At 30.1% G+C, this 18,409-nt stretch overlaps 2 protein-coding genes across 4 annotated transcripts; both read right to left on the bottom strand.

The window, feature by feature from the left end:
* Nucleotides 1–1,551: 1,551 nt before the first annotated feature.
* LOC119603916 lies at nucleotides 1,552–9,081 on the bottom strand. Of its 3 annotated transcripts, XR_005231447.1 has the most exons (11): nucleotides 8,861–9,081; nucleotides 8,702–8,790; nucleotides 8,484–8,620; nucleotides 6,826–8,212; nucleotides 6,674–6,755; nucleotides 6,499–6,573; nucleotides 5,480–5,524; nucleotides 2,900–2,949; nucleotides 2,795–2,835; nucleotides 1,806–1,855; nucleotides 1,552–1,741 (listed from the first exon to the last, which is right to left on the bottom strand). XR_005231447.1 is itself a non-coding variant. In XM_037956201.1 (9 exons), exons 1-8 carry the CDS (start codon nucleotides 8,874–8,876, stop codon nucleotides 2,921–2,923), a joined length of 1,860 nt encoding a protein of 619 aa, XP_037812129.1. In that variant the 5' UTR covers nucleotides 8,877–9,081; the 3' UTR covers nucleotides 1,552–1,741; nucleotides 2,900–2,920. The 3 variants fall into 3 exon arrangements, 1 of the variants encoding a protein (XP_037812129.1); XR_005231448.1 differs by lacking the exon at nucleotides 2,795–2,835; XM_037956201.1 differs by lacking the exons at nucleotides 1,806–1,855; nucleotides 2,795–2,835.
* A 2,942-nt stretch (nucleotides 9,082–12,023) lies between these two features.
* On the bottom strand, nucleotides 12,024–15,015 carry LOC119603925. Its single transcript, XM_037956213.1, has 6 exons — nucleotides 14,779–15,015; nucleotides 14,620–14,708; nucleotides 14,402–14,538; nucleotides 12,745–14,131; nucleotides 12,600–12,681; nucleotides 12,024–12,498 (listed from the first exon to the last, which is right to left on the bottom strand). The coding sequence occupies exons 1-6, from the start codon at nucleotides 14,792–14,794 to the stop codon at nucleotides 12,410–12,412; spliced, it is 1,800 nt and encodes a 599-aa protein (XP_037812141.1). The 5' UTR covers nucleotides 14,795–15,015; the 3' UTR covers nucleotides 12,024–12,409.
* Nucleotides 15,016–18,409: the final 3,394 nt, after the last annotated feature.

Below are 18,409 nucleotides of genomic sequence, written 5' to 3'. Positions count from 1 at the left end.
TCAGTTCTAGTTCAGTTCTAGTTCAGTTCTAGTTCAGTTCTAGTTCAGTTCTAGTTCAGTTCTAGTTCAGTTCTAGTTCAGTTCTAGTTCAGTTCTAGTTCAGTTCTAGTTCAGTTCTAGTTCAGTTCTAGTTCAGTTCTAGTTCAGTTCTAGTTCTAGTTCAGTTCTAGTTCAGTTCTAGTTCAGTTCTAGTTCAGTTCTAGTTCAGTTCTAGTTCAGTTCTAGTTCAGTTCTAGTTCAGTTCTAGTTCTAGTTCAGTTCTAGTTCAGTTCTAGTTCAGTTCTGTTCTTGTTCAGTTCTACTTCAGTTCTAGTTCAGTTCTGTTCTTGTTCAGTTCTACATCAGCTGTAGTTCAGTTCTAGTTGAATTCTAGTTCAGTTCTAGTTCAATTCTAGTTCAGTTCTAGTTCAGTTCTAGTTCAGTTCTAGTTCAATTCTAGTTGAGTTCTAGTTCAGTTCTAGTTCAGTTCTAGTTCAGTTCTAGTTCAATTCGAGTTCATATTCAGTTCTAATTCAATTCTAGTTCGTATTCAGTTCTAGTTCTAACCAATTAACTGCTGAAATAAAAAAAATAATTAATTAAACACCAAAATTTAAAAATCAATGATATTAAAATTGCCCAAATTAAAATAAAAGAAACCAAAAACAACAAAGTTTTAAACTATAAAAGAAAAAAAATATTAACAAAATAAAAATACCTTATAATGAGTACAATAATTTATCATGTAGAAAACAAATAACAAACAAAAAAATATAGAAAAACATCAAATCTAGTTTTTAGTGTTTAAAAAAAATTAAAATAAAAAAACAAAATCACATAAAATATTAATTTTTTTTAGCATTATTGTTATTATTAAAAAAAAAAATTAAAATTAAAAACAAAAATAATCATCATTTAAATATTATTTAAGCTTTTTTCTAGTGCAATTAAGACAGTCAATTAAAAATTTCAGTCAAACACAAATTTCAACTTTAATTCTATTACTACACGCTTGAACTTAAAATAACAAAAAAAAAATACTAAAAATAATTACAATTCCTTAACTTATTGATATTTAAAACTTTTATTCCATTTACAAAAAGATAAAAACAATTATTAACTTAAACTATTTATTAAATAATTATATTATTAAACCCTCTTCTCCTCATAAGGAACAACGAATTAGGTTTTGAAATCTATATTCCAAAAGAGATATTTAATATATTTATTAAATTTGTTGGTTTGTTTTATTTTCTAAGTTATTTTAAAATTATATTAAAAATAAAAACAACAATTATATAAAACCCTAAGAAAAAAGAAACTCTTGTTATTTTTTTCAGAGAAAAACTGGTGTAACGGGGTCATAGGTAAGAACCAAACTTTCCTTTAAGAACATAACACAAAGTTATAATTTTGAAATATTTTATTTGTTGATAATAAGTAATACAATAGAAAAATTCATTATTTTGTTTTAAGACTAAAATATAATAAAAACAAAAACTTCATTCAAATCTGAAGCATATGTAATACAAACTTAAACAAAAACAATAAATTAAATATTTTTTTTTTTGATGAAACTAAAAACTAATATTAATTCAATGTAGAAAAAGAAATAAGAAATGTTAATATAATGGACCATTTTGCAGTCTTCATTTTAAGTATAGAACAATGGTAATTTGTTATTCAGAGTTCAACTGCGCGTTGTTTTACAAATTTGACACCTTATGGAGTTGATTAAAGAGATTTCAAAAAATATGATGTTCTATAAAGAAATTTGTATAAACTTTGTGTTATTACAGGGTAATAATTAAGGTTTATTATCTTACATAGAATTTCAAAATAGATTATCACCAGTTTTGTAGAAATAATATGTGCTCTATAAAGAAAATTTTAAAAATACATATGTTATTACAATATTTTTAGTAAATACTAGTCTCTAGTATATTTTATAACCAAAGACTACTATAGTAGTCAGTAGTAGTAGTGCAGACTATAGTGTAGACTTTGGTCTATTTTTCTTTAATTTTCGTTTCGTTCTAGTTCATTTTTGTTCGGTTTTAATAGAGTTCTAGTTCAATTCTAGTACAGTTCTAGTTTAGTTCTAGTTTAGTTCTAGTTCAGTTCTAGTTCAGTTCTAGTTCAGTTCAGTCTAGTTCTAGTTCAGTTTTAGTTCATTTCAAGTTCAGCTCTAGTTCAGTTCTAGTTCAGTTCTAGTTCAGTTCTAGTTCAGTTCTAGTTCAGTTCTAGTTCAGTTCTAGTTCAGTTCTAGTTCAGTTCTAGTTCAGTTCTAGTTCAGTTCCAGTTCAGTTCTAGTTCAGTTCTAGTTCAGTTCTAGTTCAGTTCTAGTTCAGTTCTAGCTCAGTTCTAGCTCAGTTCTAGTTCAGTTCTAGTTCAGTTCTAGTTCAGTTCTAGTTCAGTTCTAGTTTAGTTCTAGTTCAGTTCTAGTTCAATTCTAGATCAGATCTAGCTCAGTTCTAGCTCAGTTCTGTTCTAGTTCAATTCTAGTTCAGTTCTAGTTCAGTTCTAGTTCAGTTCTAGTTCAGTTCTAGTTCAGTTCTAGTTCAGTTCTAGTTCAGTTCTAGTTCAGTTCTAGTTCAGTCTAGTCTATAGTCTAGTCTATAGTCTAGTCTAGTCTATAGTCTAGTCTATAGTCTAGTCTATAGTCTAGTCTATAGTCTAGTCTATAGTCTAGTCTATAGTCTAGTCTATAGTCTAGTCTATAGTCTAGTCTATAGTCTAGTCTATAGTCTAGTCTATAGTCTAGTCTATAGTCTAGTCTATAGTTCAACTGCGCGTTGTTTTAAAAATTTGACACCTTATGGATTTGATTAAAGAGATTCCAAAAAATATGATGTTCTATAAAGAAATTTGTATAAACTTTGTGTTATTACAGGGTAATAATTAAGGTTTATTATCTTACATAGAATTTCAAAATAGATTATCACCAGTTTTGTAGAAATAATATGTGCTCTATAAAGAAAATTTTAAAAATACATATGTTATTACAATATTTTTAGTAAATACTAGTCTATAGTCTATTTTATAACCAAAGACTACTATAGTAGTCAGTAGTAGTAGTGCTGACTATAGTGTAGACTTTGGTCTATTTTTCTTTAATTATCGTTTCGTTCTAGTTCATTTTTGTTCGGTTTTAATAGAGTTCTAGTTCAATTCTAGTACAGTTCTAGTTTAGTTCTAGTTCAGTTCTAGTTCAATTCTAGTTCAGTTCTAGTTCAGTTCAGTCTAGTTCTAGTTCAGTTTTAGTTCATTTCAAGTTCAGCTCTAGTTCAGTTCTAGTTCAGTTCTAGTTCAGTTCTAGTTCAGTTCTAGTTCAGTTCTAGTTCAGTTCTAGTTCAGTTCTAGTTCAGTTCTAGTTCAGTTCTAGTTCAGTTCCAGTTCAGTTCTAGTTCAGTTCTAGTTCAGTTCTAGTTCAGTTCTAGTTCAGTTCTAGCTCAGTTCTAGCTCAGTTCTAGTTCAGTTCTAGTTCAGTTCTAGTTCAGTTCTAGTTCAGTTCTAGTTTAGTTCTAGTTCAGTTCTAGTTCAATTCTAGATCAGATCTAGCTCAGTTCTAGCTCAGTTCTGTTCTAGTTCAATTCTAGTTCAGTTCTAGTTCAGTTCTAGTTCAGTTCTAGTTCAGTTCTAGTTCAGTTCTAGTTCAGTTCTAGTTCAGTTCTAGTTCAGTTCTAGTTCAGTCTAGTCTATAGTCTAGTCTATAGTCTAGTCTAGTCTATAGTCTAGTCTATAGTCTAGTCTATAGTCTAGTCTATAGTCTAGTCTATAGTCTAGTCTATAGTCTAGTCTATAGTCTAGTCTATAGTCTAGTCTATAGTCTAGTCTATAGTCTAGTCTATAGTCTAGTCTATAGTCTAGTCTATAGTCTAGTCTATAGTCTAGTCTAGTCTAGTCTATAGTCTAGTCTATAGTCTAGTCTATAGTCTAGTCTATAGTCTAGTCTATAGTCTAGTCTATAGTCTAGTCTATAGTCTAGTCTATAGTCTAGTCTATAGTCTAGTCTATAGTCTAGTCTATAGTCTAGTCTATAGTCTAGTCTATAGTCTAGTCTATAGTCTAGTCTATAGTCTAGTCTATAGTCTAGTCTATAGTCTAGTCTATAGTCTAGTCTATAGTCTAGTCTATAGTCTAGTCTATAGTCTAGTCTATAGTCTAGTCTATAGTCTAGTCTATAGTCTAGTCTATAGTCTAGTCTATAGTCTAGTCTATAGTCTAGTCTATAGTCTAGTCTATAGTCTAGTCTATAGTCTAGTCTATAGTCTAGTCTATAGTCTAGTCTATAGTCTAGTCTATAGTCTAGTCTATAGTCTAGTCTATAGTCTAGTCTATAGTCTAGTCTATAGTCTAGTCTATAGTCTAGTCTATAGTCTAATCTATCTAGTCTATAGTCTAGTCTATAGTCTAGTCTATAGTCTAGTCTATAGTCTAGTCTATAGTCTAGTCTATAGTCTAGTCTATAGTCTAGTCTATAGTCTAGTCTATAGTCTAGTCTATAGTCTAGTCTATAGTCTAGTCTATAGTCTAGTCTATAGTCTATAGTCTAGTCTATAGTCTAGTCTATAGTCTAGTCTATAGTCTAGTCTATAATCTAGTCAATAGTCTAGTCAATAGTCTAGTCTATAGTTTAGTCTATAGTCTAGTATATAGTCTAGTATATAGTCTAGTATATAGTCTAGTCTATAGCCTAGTCTATAGTCTAGTCTATAGTCTAGTCTAGTCTATAGTCTAGTCTAGTCTATAGTCTAGTCTAGTCTATAGTCTATAGTCTATAGTCTAGTCTATAGTCTATAGTCTAGTCTAGTCTAGTCTAGTCTAGTCTAGTCTATAGTCTAGTCTAGTCTATAGTCTAGTCTAGTCTATAGTCTAGTCTAGTCTATAGTCTAGTCTAGTCTATAGTCTAGTCTAGTCTATAGTCTAGTCTAGTCTATAGTCTAGTCTAGTCTATAGTCTAGTCTAGTCTAGTCTATAGTCTAGTCTTGTCTATAGTCTAGTCTATAGTCTAGTCTAGTCTATAGTCTAGTTTATAGTATAGTCTATTGTCTAGTCTATAGTCTAGTCTATAGTCTAGTCTATAGTCTAGTCTATAGTCTAGTCTATAGTCTAGTCTATAGTCTAGTCTATAGTCTAGTATATAGTCTAGTCTATAGTCTAGTCTATAGTCTAGTCTATAGTCTAGTCTATAGTCTAGTCTATAGTCTAGTCTATAGTCTAGTCTATAGTCTAGTCTATAGTCTAGTCTATAGTCTAGTCTATAGTCTAGTCTATAGTCTAGTCTAGTCTAGTCTATAGTCTAGTCTATAGTCTAGTCTAGTTTTTTGGCTAGTCTATAGTATAGTCTATAGTCTAGTCTATTGGCTAGTCTATAGTTTAGTCTGTAGTATAGTCAATCTAGTATAGTATATAGTGTAGTATAGTGTAATCTGTAGTCTTGTTTATAGTCTACAGCATTTTCTCAAATTTATCACGTGTTCTGCTATTATGGACTTACCTAAAAAGTCATTATTATAATCATCATCGGAGTAATAATCATCATCTAGAAGAAAGAAAAGAATTAACAATTAAACGTTGTTATTCAAATTGTTTTACATAAAAAATTTAAAAATTTTATCGTCGTTACTCCGATAAAAACAGTCATGTGAAAATTTTCGAAAATTTTTTTATTTTATTACCCAGCAAAAAATAATTGATGTCATACTTTACAAACGACATCTTAATTACATCTAAAAATGCGATTGCATATTTTTTGCTTCTATAAACCAAATATTTCCTTACAAATGAAAACCCAGTTAAAAGTGAGGAAAGAGATGTAGAAAAGTCACTCACTACAAATAACATATTCGAAGTACATCAAATTTTGGTGAAAAACCAATGAAATTTACATAAGCGTGTCATTGAAAGAATTTTGTTTATTTTTGACATCCAAATATGGGATTTTTACTACATCTATGAATAAGATTAGATGTAGTTCATAGTTGTCAAAAATAAATAACATCCCTCCAATGACACGCTAATGTAAAATTCATAGGTTTTTCACCAAAATTGGAAGTACTTCAAGTATGTTATTTGTGGTGAAAATTCTACTTCTTTTTCCTCACTTTTTTGCTGGGTATTTAATGCCTTTATTGGTCATACATCCATCCACAAAATCCTAAGAGGATCATATAAACTATGTACACGTTTTATGAACAAAATCAGTTATGTGTAATAAAATATTAAAATTTTAAAATATTTTGCTCCAAAATGCTTGAAACAATATCGGTTATGTGTAGCTATTATTAAATATTTAATTATAGATCAGAAATGGCGAATCATTCTGGAATATATTTATAACACACTTGTAGCTAGGTTCGCACGAAACATATAACTTCAAATGTAGTTCGCGAAAATACAAAATAAAACAGTTTTTGTTTTTGTTCTCCAGAAAACCAAACAAGAAACATTTGTCGGAGCAACGACGATATGAGAACTAAATATTTGAAAAAAAGTGTATAGGATATGGATACTTTCCACCAGAGTAGTAGTCATAATCAAACGGATAATCAAAATCATCATCATCATCATCGAAATAATCATAATCATCATCTATAATAAAAAAAATAAGAAAATTTATAATAAATACAATTAAAATTAGTTTCTTTTATAAACCTCATAAAATTAAAAATATGCTGAATAATAAACTTACCATCATGATAAAAGTTAAATAATTTTTTAAAATCTCGATCCAATGTTACTTTGAGCACATCTGAAGTTTTGATATTATTTTCCTAAAATTATAAAAATAAAATGAAATGATATAATTTATAAAACTGCAACTTAGAAATAAATTGTACTTACATCAGTTAAACTTTCAAACTGATCTTTATAAGTTAGAGTTATGTTTAAGCGATCTGTGCGATTACCGCGACCATGTTGTTCCTGCAACAATTTTAAGGCATTGCGCACAAAATCAGGTGTTATGTTATCACAAAAAGTTAAATGGAGATGTTTTAGTTTAACACAATGTTCTAAAAGCGCTAATACACCATTATCGCTGATGTCATCACAGCTGTTTAGACGCAGCTCTTCTAATTCACTCAAGACTGAGAATTTCTCCAAGCATTTATCGTCAACGGCATCATTATCAATGCCTAATACTTTTAATTTTTGTAATTTAGACACGAATGAAGCGATATCCTCATTAAAATAACATAATTCCATTAATTTTAATTCTTCCAAATTATCGACTTGATGTTGTGCTAAATTCTTGTAAAACTCTTCCGCTATGACAATACCTTCATTATCCGTAATTTCCAATTGCTTGAGTTTGGGCAATTTTGTAATGCAATTGAAATCTTCTTCGATGGTGGAAAATTTAAGAGTTTCCAGGTGAACGAGATGCTTTAAAATATGTTCATAATCGGGTTTTTTCAACTTGTCACAAGAACGTATATCGAGGTATTGTAAATTTTTCAGATTTATACAGAGTTTTTTAAAATGAAATGAGTTTAGATGATGACAACCACGTAGAGATAGCTTTTCCAGGCCAACAAGCATATTAAGATGTTTACCATTTAAACAGCCATCATCTAATATATGTAAACACTTTAAATTTTTCAATGTTTGTAGGGTTTTTATTAAGCCCACATTTACCTCTACATTATTCAAATGTAATTCCTTCAGTTCTGGCATTTTTGCAATTAATGCACGTAATTTACTAACATGCAGATCGGTGGCTTCGATTTTAAGTGTTTCTACATTTGGGCAAAATGTTCCCAGAAATCGAATGAGAGTGATTATCTCTGTATGTGACTTGAGAAAAGCATATTTTAAATCAATCACCAAACTCTTTACTTGTGGTCCTACCATCTGTAGAAATATTTTTGATTGGAATTGTGTTAATGTGGCGAAAAGTTCCGTATTTAAATTGACATATTTATGTAGTGAAATCATTTTGAAAATTTCACAAAAACGTTGACAGGTGAGAGCAAAATGAATTTGATCCTTTAGAGGTAGCATTTTACATATATATTCTAGACAATCATCGTTTAAAATTAATATCAAGGAATTTTGTTCATATGAAAAACTAGTATTGCTGCTGCAGGCTGCTTCGTTTAGGTCAGCATTATTAGAATTTCCATTTAGTAGTTGTATAAGATTTTGACCATTTGGTTGATACCAACTCTTGCAGGGTTGTACCGATATAAAACGATTCATAAAGGTCAAGTTTTTTCTTTGTAAAACTCTGAGGAAATTAGTTGAAAAAAAAAACAACTCGTAAGATAGGTATAGATTAATTTCTATAGGCGGACATTTTTCTATAGAAAAGTCACCAAGAAATGCAGAATTCTGTATAAATGTGTCTCAGGAAGACACTTTTCTTTAGAAATATGTCAAAGGAAGACAATTTATATAGAAATGGGTTTTATGTTTTAGGAAGTCACTTCTATAGCAACATTTCATAGGAAGACTCATTTCTTAGGAAATATAAAGAAAAAAAATTTAAATTTACTTACATGGCCGCCACCTTTGGATCAGCAAAGTTGATAAAACAATTTTTACCTTTACCTTTGCCCTTACCGTTGCCCAGAAACCCGACTTTCAAAACTTCACCAAATTCTCGAAAACATTTCGAAATATGGAATATGCTGGCCTGAAAAATGTTAAAAGGCATATTTATTAATACTTACAAGAACAGATACGGGGAGTCCCCGTTTATAGTTTTTCTACTCACACTTTTGGGTAAATTGCGTACGAATATATTATAAATTAATATATTATCCTCTGTATAGGCTACATCACCAACCATATGATATTTTTCATCTTAAACAGAAATACAATTTTAATGAATTTTTGCAACAAAAATTTTTTTGCGTATCTGCTGCCTGCTTACCTTTGACAAAATTCATTTTATTTTCTTTTTCCTGAAGAAATTTTGTCTTTATTCGGGAATAGTTTAAATCAATATCTTATTCAGGAGCTTTTATTTAAACGATTTTAATTTAAATTGCCTGCTTTTTTCATTAATTTGAATTGAAATTCTCCAATTTCTTTGTATATTTAAGCAAATAGCAACGCACAACAAGGCGGGCAAGAAGAAGAGCCCTGCGCCGACAAACTTTAACGCTGAGGCGGCTGACAATAAAAATTTTGGCGGCGGCTTAAAATCGACTGTAAGCCGGCTAAGTTTTCAACTTCGTTTAGTTTTTAAATTTTCAACGATTTTAAATAAAAACGTCTAGTCTGTAGTCTACAGTCTATAGTCTAGTCTATAGTCTAGTCTATAGTTTAGTCTAGTCTTTTGGCTAGTCTATAGTCTAGTCTATTGGCTAGTCTATAGTCTAGTCTATTGGCTAGTCTATAGTTTAGTCTGTAGTATAGTCAAACTAGTATAGTATATAGTGTAGTATAGTGTAATCTGTCTTTATTCGGGAATAGTTTAAATCAATATCTTATTCAGGAGCTTTTATTTAAACGATTTTAATTTAAATTGCCTGCTTTTTTCATTAATTTGAATTGAAATTCTCCAATTTCTTTGTATATTTAAGCAAATAGCTACGCACAACAAGGCGGGCAAGAAGAAGAGCCCTGCGCCGACAAACTTTAACGCTGAGCCGGCTGACAATAAAAATTTCGGAGGCGGCTTAAAACCGACTGTAAGCCGGCTAAGTTTTCAACTTCGTTTAGTTTTTAAATTTTCAACGATTTTAAATAAAAACGTCTAGTATATAGTCTAGTCTATAGTTTAGTCTGTAGTCTAGTCTATAGTCTAGTCTATAGTCTAGTCTATAGTCTAGTCTATAGTCTAGTCTATAGTCTAGTCTATAGTCTAGTCTATAGTCTAGTCTATAGTTTAGTCTATAGTCTAGTCTATAGTTTAGTCTATAGTCTAGTCTATAGTTTAGTCTAGTCTTTTGGCTAGTCTATATTCTAGTCTATTGGCTAGTCTATATTCTAGTCTATTGGCTAGTCTATAGTTTAGTCTGTAGTATAGTCAAACTAGTATAGTATATATGTTCAATTCACAATCAAGTTGTATATTGTACCTACTAAAGTGTAGTAACAGTGATTGTGAACAGATCTTTGCAGCAAGTCATAAGTTTATGTTCTCAATGAAAAAAAAAAAAAAAACAATCAAAACAAATATACATAACAATGTCAAAAGATAAAAAAATCAAAAAATATTAAATTAATTAAACATGAGAAATAAACCAAATTAATTTCTTTGAATTTTCAATTCTTTTATTTTCTTTATTCCACATTTTAAACTAATAAATAAACAGTTTTTAATTAAATTTTAGTTCTTTTGTTTTGGTAAACAGCTGTTTGTTTTTGATTTCAGTATTACCACTTTATCGTTTTTTATGCTAAAATCGTTTGAATTTTTTGTTTATATGTTGAAATAAATATTTGGCAACACTAAACTTTCTTACAACATTCGAAAAACATATGAAAAATTGTCGTAGGAGTTGTATAGAGCTTTTGCATAGAAAATACCAACAACGTTGTTATGACTATTGTAGCAGCTGCTGACATACAACGCATACAACGCTACAACATCGATTGTGAATTGAACAATAGTGTAGTATAGTGTAATCTGTAGTCTTGTTTATTCTCTACAGGCGGGCATCTTGCCCTGCCGACAAACTTTAACGCTGAGGCGGTTGACAATAAAAATTTCGGCGGCGGCTTAAAACCGACTGTAAGCCGGCTAAGTTTTCAACTTCGTTTAGTTTTTAAATTTTCAACGATTTTAAATAAAAACGTCTAGTCTAGTCTATAGTCTAGTCTATAGTTTAGTCTATAGTCTAGTCTATAGTCTAGTCTATAGTCTAGTCTATAGTCTAGTCTATAGTCTAGTCTATAGTCTAGTCTAGTCTTTTGGCTAGTCTATAGTTTAGTCTAGTCTTTTGGCTAGTCTATAGTCTAGTCTATTGGCTAGTCTATAGTTTAGTCTGTAGTATAGTCAAACTAGTATAGTATATAGTGTAGTATAGTGTAATCTGTAGTCTTGTTTATTCTCTACAGGCGGGCAAGAAGAAGAGCCCTGCGCCGACAAACTTTAACGCTGAGGCGGCTGACAATAAAAATTTCGGCGGCGGCTTAAAACAGACTGTAAGCCGGCTAAGTTTTCAACTTCGTTTAGTTTTTAAATTTTCAACGATTTTAAATAAAAACGTCTAGTCTATAGTATAGTCTATAGTCTAGTCTATAGTTTAGTCTATAGTCTAGTCTATAGTTTAGTCTATAGTTTAGTCTATAGTCTAGTCTATAGTCTAGTCTATGGTCTAGTCTATAGTCTAGTCTATAGTTTAGTCTAGTCTTTTGGCTAGTCTATAGTCTAGTCTATTGGCTAGTCTATCGTTTAGCCTGTAGTATAGTCAAACTAGTATAGTATATAGTGTAGTATAGTGTAATCTGTAGTCTTGTTTATTGTCTACAGCATTTTCTCAATTTTATCACGTGTTCTGCTATTATGGACTTACCTAAAAAGTCATTATTATAATCATCATCGGAGTAATAATCATCATCTAGAAGAAAGAAAAGAATTAACAATTAAACATTGTTATTCAAATTGTTTTACATAAAAAATTTAAAAATGCATGTGAAAATTTTTTTATTTTACTATCCAGCAAAAAATAAAAACATCTAAAAATGCGATTGCATATTGTTTGCTTCTATAAACCAAATATTTCCTTACAAATGAAAACCCAGTTAAAAGTGAGGAAAGAGATGTAGAAAAGTCACTACAAATAACATATTCGAAGTACATCAAATTTTGGTGAAAAACCAATGAAATTAAGCGTGTCATTGAAAGAATGTGGTTTGTTTTTGACATCCAAATATCGGATTTTTACTGCATCTATGAATAAGATTAGATGTAGTTTATAGTTGTCAAAAATAAATAACATCCCTCCAATGACACGCTAATGTAAAATTCATAGGTTTTTCACCAAAATTGGAAGTACTTCAAGTATGTTATTTGTGGTGAAAATTCTACTTCTTTTTCCTCACTTTTTTTTTTCTGGGTATTTAATGCCTTTATTGGTCATACATCCATTCACAAAATCCTAAGAGGATATCTTTATTTGTTCAGAAATTATCTTAGTATTTTATCATATAAACTATGTACACGTTTTATGAACAAAATCAGTTATGTGTAATAAAATATTAAAATTTTAAAATATTTTGCTTCAAAATGCTTGAAACAATATCGGTTATGTGTAGCTTTTGTTAAATATTTAATTATAGATCAGAAATGGCGAATCATAACACACTTGTAGCTAGGTTCGCACGAAACATATAACTTCAAATGTAGTTCGCGAAAATACAAAATAAAAGTTTTTTTTTTCTTTTTTTTGTTCTCCAGAAAACCAAACAAGAAACACTTGTCGGAGCAACGACGATATGAGAACTAAATATTTGAAAAAAAGTGTATAGGTTATGGATACTTTACACCAGAGTAGTAGTCATAACCAAACGGATAATCAAAATCATCATCATCAACATCGAAATAATCATAATCATCATCTATAATAAAAAAAATAAGAAAAATTGATAATAAATAAAATTAAAATTAGTTTCTTTTATAAACCTCATAAAATTAAAAATATGCTGAATAATAAACTTACCATCATGATAAAAGTTAAATAATTTTTTAAAATCTCGATCCAATGTTACTTTGAGCACATCTGAAGATTTGATATTATTTTCCTAAAATTATAAAAATAAAATGATAATTTATAAAACTGCAACTTAGAAATAAATTGTACTTACATCAGTTAAACTTTCAAACTGATCTTTATAAGTTAGAGTTATATTTAAGCGATCTGTGCGATTACCGCGACCATGTTGTTCCTGCAACAATTTTAAGGCATTGCGCACAAAATCAGGTGTTATGTTATCACAAAAAGTTAAATGGAGATGTTTTAGTTTAACACAATGTTCTAAAAGCGCTAATACACCATTATCGCTGATGTCATCACAGCTGTTTAGACGCAGCTCTTCTAATTCACTCAAGACTGAGAATTTCTCCAAGCATTTATCGTCAACGGCATCATTATCAATGCCTAATACTTTTAATTTTTGTAATTTAGACACGAATGAAGCGATATCCTCATTAAAATAACATAATTCCATTAATTTTAATTCTTCCAAATTATCGACTTGATGTTGTGCTAAATTCTTGTAAAACTCTTCCGCTATGACAATACCTTCATTATCCGTAATTTCCAATTGCTTGAGTTTGGGCAATTTTGTAATGCAATTGAAATCTTCTTCGATGGTGGAAAATTTAAGAGTTTCCAGGTGAACGAGATGCTTTAAAATATGTTCATAATCGGGTTTTTTCAACTTGTCACAAGAACGTATATCGAGGTATTGTAAATTTTTCAGATTTATACAGAGTTTTTTAAAATGAAATGAGTTTAGATGATGACAACCACGTAGAGATAGCTTTTCCAGGCCAACAAGCATATTAAGATGTTTACCATTTAAACAGCCATCATCTAATATATGTAAACACTTTAAATTTTTCAATGTTTGTAGGGTTTTTATTAAGCCCACATTTACCTCTACATTATTCAAATGTAATTCCTTCAGTTCTGGCATTTTTGCAATTAATGCACGTAATTTACTAACATGCAGATCGGTGGCTTCGATTTTAAGTGTTTCTACATTTGGGCAAAATGTTCCCAGAAAACGAATGAGAGTGATTATCTCTGTATGTGACTTGAGAAAAGCATATTTTAAATCAATCACCAAACTCTTTACTTGTGGTCCTACCATCTGTAGAAATATTTTTGATTGGAATTGTGTTAATGTGGCGAAAAGTTCCGTATTTAAATTGACATATTTATGTAGTGAAATCATTTTGAAAATTTCACAAAAACGTTGACAGGTGAGAGCAAAATGAATTTGATCCTTTAGAGGTAGCATTTTACATATATATTCTAGACAATCATCGTTTAAAATTAATATCAAGGAATTTTGTTCATATGAAAAACTAGTATTGCTGCTGCAGGCTGCTTCGTTTAGGTCAGCATTATTAGAATTTCCATTTAGTAGTTGTATAAGATTTTGACCATTTGGTTGATACCAACTCTTGCAGGGTTGTACCGATATAAAACGATTCATAAAGGTCAAGTTTTTTCTTTGTAAAACTCTGTGGAAATTAGTTGAAAAAAAAAACAACTCGTAAGATAGGTATAGATTAATTTCTATAGGCGGACATTTTTCTATAGAAAAGTCACCAAGAAATGCAGAATTCTGTATAAATGTGTCTCAGGAAGACACTTTTCTTTAGAAATATGTCAAAGGAAGACATTTTATATGGAAATGGGTTTTATGTTTTAGGAAGTCACTTCTATAGCAACATTTCATAGGAAGACTCATTTCTTAGGAAATATAAAGAAAAAAATTTAAATTTACTTACATGGCCGCCACCTTTGGATCAGCAAAGTTGATAAAACAATTTTTACCTTTACCTTTGCCCTTACCGTTGCCCAGAAACCCGACTTTCAAAACTTCACCAAATTCTCGAAAACATTTCGAAATATGGAATATGCTGGCCTGAAAAATGTTAAAAGGCATATTTATTAATACTTACAAGAACAGATACGGGGAGTCCCCGTTTATAGTTTTTCTACTCACACTTTTGGGTAAATTGCGTACGAATATATTATAAATTAATATATTATCCTCTGTATAGGCTACATCACCAACCATATGATATTTTTCATCTTAAACAGAAATACAATTTTAATGAATTTTTGCAACAAAAATTTTTTTGCGTATCTGCTGCCTGCTTACCTTTGACAAAATTCATTTTATTTTCTTTTTCCAGAAGAAATTTGTCTTTATTCGGGAATAGTTTAAATCAATATCTTATTCAGGAGCTTTTATTTAAACGATTTTAAGTTATATCGCCTGCTTTTTTCATTAATTTGAATTGAAATTCTCCAATTTCTTTGTATATTTTAGCAAATAGCAACGCACAACAAGGCGGGCAAGAAGAAGAGCCCTGCGCCGACAAACTTTAACGCTGAGCCGGCTGACAATAAAAATTTCGGCGGCGGCTTAAAACCGACTGTAAGCCGGCTAAGTTTTCAACTTCGTTTAGTTTTTAAATTTTCAACGATTCTAAATAAAAACGGAATCCGAGAGATCAGAAAGTAGGATTTTGGAAGCAAATATATTGTTTATAACAACAAAACAGAGCAAGCTCAAAAGTTGTGTGAGAAATTATGCAGGGATGAATAAAAAATTCTTAAAAATTAAAAACATATCCTTTCTCCAAGTTTTACGAGGATCTGCCGATATTTAACCCTATCCTCCATATAAAACATCTTACAGAAAATCAGTTTCTAGAAAATTTTGCATTAAGAAAATGATCAATAACGTAAAAACAGAGATATTTTATTTGTTTATTTGCTACCCTAAAAGCAATATAAATAAGAAACCCACTTAACGATTTTGATGATTCTAACTACAATGGTTTTCCAGATATAGAATTTCTTACATATGGGAGATTCCACGCAAATTATTGCAATTTCGCCAATTATTCCGAATGTTAATAAGGATTTTAATTTAATCTATTAAAAATTTTAATAATCTAATAGTTTCCCAGATATAGAAAATTTTGTATTAAATTCATATGGGAAGTGTCAAGCCCCCCATTTGAAAGTCCGCCCGTTATTCTCTAAATGTTCTTCAGTAAAATTTGAAGATTCTAGCTCTAATAGTTTCTCAGATATACGAATTTTTCTATTTAATTCATATGGGAGCTCCAAGCCCCCCAGATCAAAGTCCGCCTTTTTTTCTCCAAAATGTTCAGATGAATATTAAAGTTCTTCGTGCAACATTTGAAGAATTTAGTTCTATTAGTTTCCAAGATAAACGAATTTTTCTATTTAATTCATATGGGAGGTTCCGCTCCCCTCATTGGTAGTCCCCCAATTTATTACCCAAAATGTTTACATGGATGTTAAAGTTCTTCCAGAACAGCATCATTTAAAGGGATCACAAAGAGATTGAAAAATATTCCAAAAGTTTCACTTTGACTTCAGACTATTCCTATTTTAGCGGTAATTTCTTTATGATTAAAATAAGTAAGAAGTAAGAGTTATATTCGGCAAATCATGTCGTAAAAAAGGAAATTTCGGAAGTGGTCATATACATATATATATGGACTTTGATCATTAGATTAATAAGAACCGTGATTTTCGGATTAGGGACTTAAATGTGGAATTGGATCAACTATGGACAAAGTTCTCTATAATTTAAAGTATTTTTTTTTAATTCTACCATAATTCTATAATAATGATAACTTTTGGAATGATGTATTAGCTATAAACTGATTTTCTGTAAGAGGGTTATATTAGCGGACCGATCCTCATAATTTTATTTTTCATAAATGTAGGTTTCGGTTCCTAAAAATGTTTTTTTCGTCGACATCGACATTTGAAAGCCATTTATATGCGTTTAAGTAATTTTCTGAAGAAGATTTCATATACATATTTACATTACATATTTTCGTTCCAACAAAAATTGTTTTTATTATTAAGTACGTAGAAAACGTTAAAATCAATTATTGATGGGTGGCAGGGTCAATTATGGCCTATAGAGATTTCGATTGATATCGAGCCCTTTTTGCAAAATAGACGTAAGCGAGATAAATTTTCGTTCCATTTGGATACTGCGTGTTAAATTTTATGTTTATATATTCAATATTTTAGAAAATTCAAAAAGTACCAGTTAAAGAACGAAAAATTACCAGAAATATTCCAGTTTAAATTTTCATTCACTCAAGTCCCTGATTGCTTAGTTTTATGTTTTTAGATTCATTATAAAAGAGTATTCAAATAGTACCAGTTGAAGAACGAAAAAGTAACAAAAAGTCCCGTTTTATATGTTCTCACTTACTCCATGCCCTACAGGATTAATTTCATGTCTATAGGTTCAATATTATAGAAAATTCAAAAAATACCTTTTGAAGAACGAAAAAGTACCATAAAGTTCCCTTTTATATGTTATCACTTAATTCGGGCTGTACATTCCTAATTTCATGTTTTTAGGTTCAATATTATAAAAAATTCAAAAAGTACCAGTCGAAGAACGAAAAAGTACGAAAGAGTCCCTTTTTATAGATTACAATTTACTCCGGGCTCTACATATTTATTTTTATGTTTCTAGGTTTAATTATATGGAAAACTTAAAAAGTACCAGTCGAAGTACGATAAAGTTCCCCTTTTATAGATTCTCATTTACTCCAGGCTCTAAGTGCTTAATTTCATGTTTCTATGTTGAATTTAATAGAAAACTCAAAAAGTACCTTTTGAAGAATGAAAAAGTACCAAAAAGTTCCCTTTTATAGGACCTCACTTAATCCGGGCTCTACATGCTTAATTTCACGTTTCTAGGTTCATTACATGCTTTTATGTTTCTAGGTTTAATATTATAGAAAATTCAAAAAGTTCCTTTTGAAAAAAGAAAAAGAAGAATGAAAAAAAGAAAACTCAAAAAGTACCTTTGTAGAACGAAAAAGTTCCGAAAAGTCCCTTAATTATTAATTTCATGTTTCGATTTCAATATCATAGAAAACTCAAAAAGTACCAGTTGGAGAATGAAAAAGTACCAAAAAATATCACTTGGTACCGGTGTTCAAAATAACACCCCATTAGCATATTTAGTGTTTCTTGAATAAAATCAAATTTCCCGTTTTTACCCCTTTTGGTACTTTTTTCCTCCCCATTAACGAAATTCTGTTCCAAAAAGTTGCAACATCGTATTGGGAGCTCGTTATTATGTATTCATATGTATATGTTAATAAACCAAAAACATTGTTTTAAAAAAAAGTACCAAAAATAGGTACAATTTTCACCCCTTAAACGTCCGAATATCCAAAAAGTACTAAATTCATATTTTTATTTGTTCGTCAAGTTATGAAGGATTCAAAAATATTTTTTGAATGTTATCTGGTTTAAAAGATACATGGGGTCCGACCACCACCCGCCTAGGTGACTAGTGAGGTATATAATTGCCACTCTCTTGTGGGCATTCTTCCAGGAGACCATCATTATGCCTTCTCTTTCTTGAAAAGAAAGACGTTCTTTATAGACCAATAAATAATTAATTAACACCATTACTTCCAGTTTTTAATCTTCTAGATCTCACAAATACGCCAAATCTAGATTTCAATAAACACTTTTGGGTATTATTAAACGAAAACAACCCCCGCCTGGAAAAACATTTTCATCATAGTTATTAACAATTTATCTAAATTAAACCAAACACTTGCTGTTTCTTTGCACAATGACCCTCGGTATAGTAGTATAGCAATCTTATTAATTTCAATTGTTAGTAAAAAATTATTTTTTTATTTAAAGAATAGAATTTCTGTCATTTTAGATTTTTGCACACACACAACAGTTGTTGTTGCAAA

The sequence above is a fragment of the Lucilia sericata genome, unplaced genomic scaffold (assembly GCF_015586225.1).
Source record: "Lucilia sericata isolate MDLA Ls3-8-SP2 unplaced genomic scaffold, ASM1558622v1 Contig000346F_arrow, whole genome shotgun sequence".
NCBI classification, from domain to species: Eukaryota; Metazoa; Arthropoda; class Insecta; order Diptera; family Calliphoridae; genus Lucilia; species Lucilia sericata.
Note: the sequence above shows the minus strand (reverse complement) of the source record. Positions and strands in the feature narration are given on the sequence as shown.

Excerpts from the sequence above, each read along its gene's own strand:
- LOC119603916 (XM_037956201.1), bottom strand. Across the intron at positions 6,756-6,825 it reads AGTTTGAAAGTTTAACTGAT|GAAAATAATATCAAAACTTC; the intron begins GTAAGTACAATT and ends TTATAATTTTAG. Across the intron at positions 5,525-6,498 it reads TTATGACTACTACTCTGGTG|ATGATGATTATTACTCCGAT; the intron begins GAAAGTATCCAT and ends TCTTTCTTCTAG.
- LOC119603925 (XM_037956213.1), bottom strand. Across the intron at positions 14,539-14,619 it reads TACGCAATTTACCCAAAAGT|GCCAGCATATTCCATATTTC; the intron begins GTGAGTAGAAAA and ends AACATTTTTCAG. Across the intron at positions 12,499-12,599 it reads ATTTAACTTTTATCATGATG|ATGATGATTATGATTATTTC; the intron begins GTAAGTTTATTA and ends TTTTTATTATAG.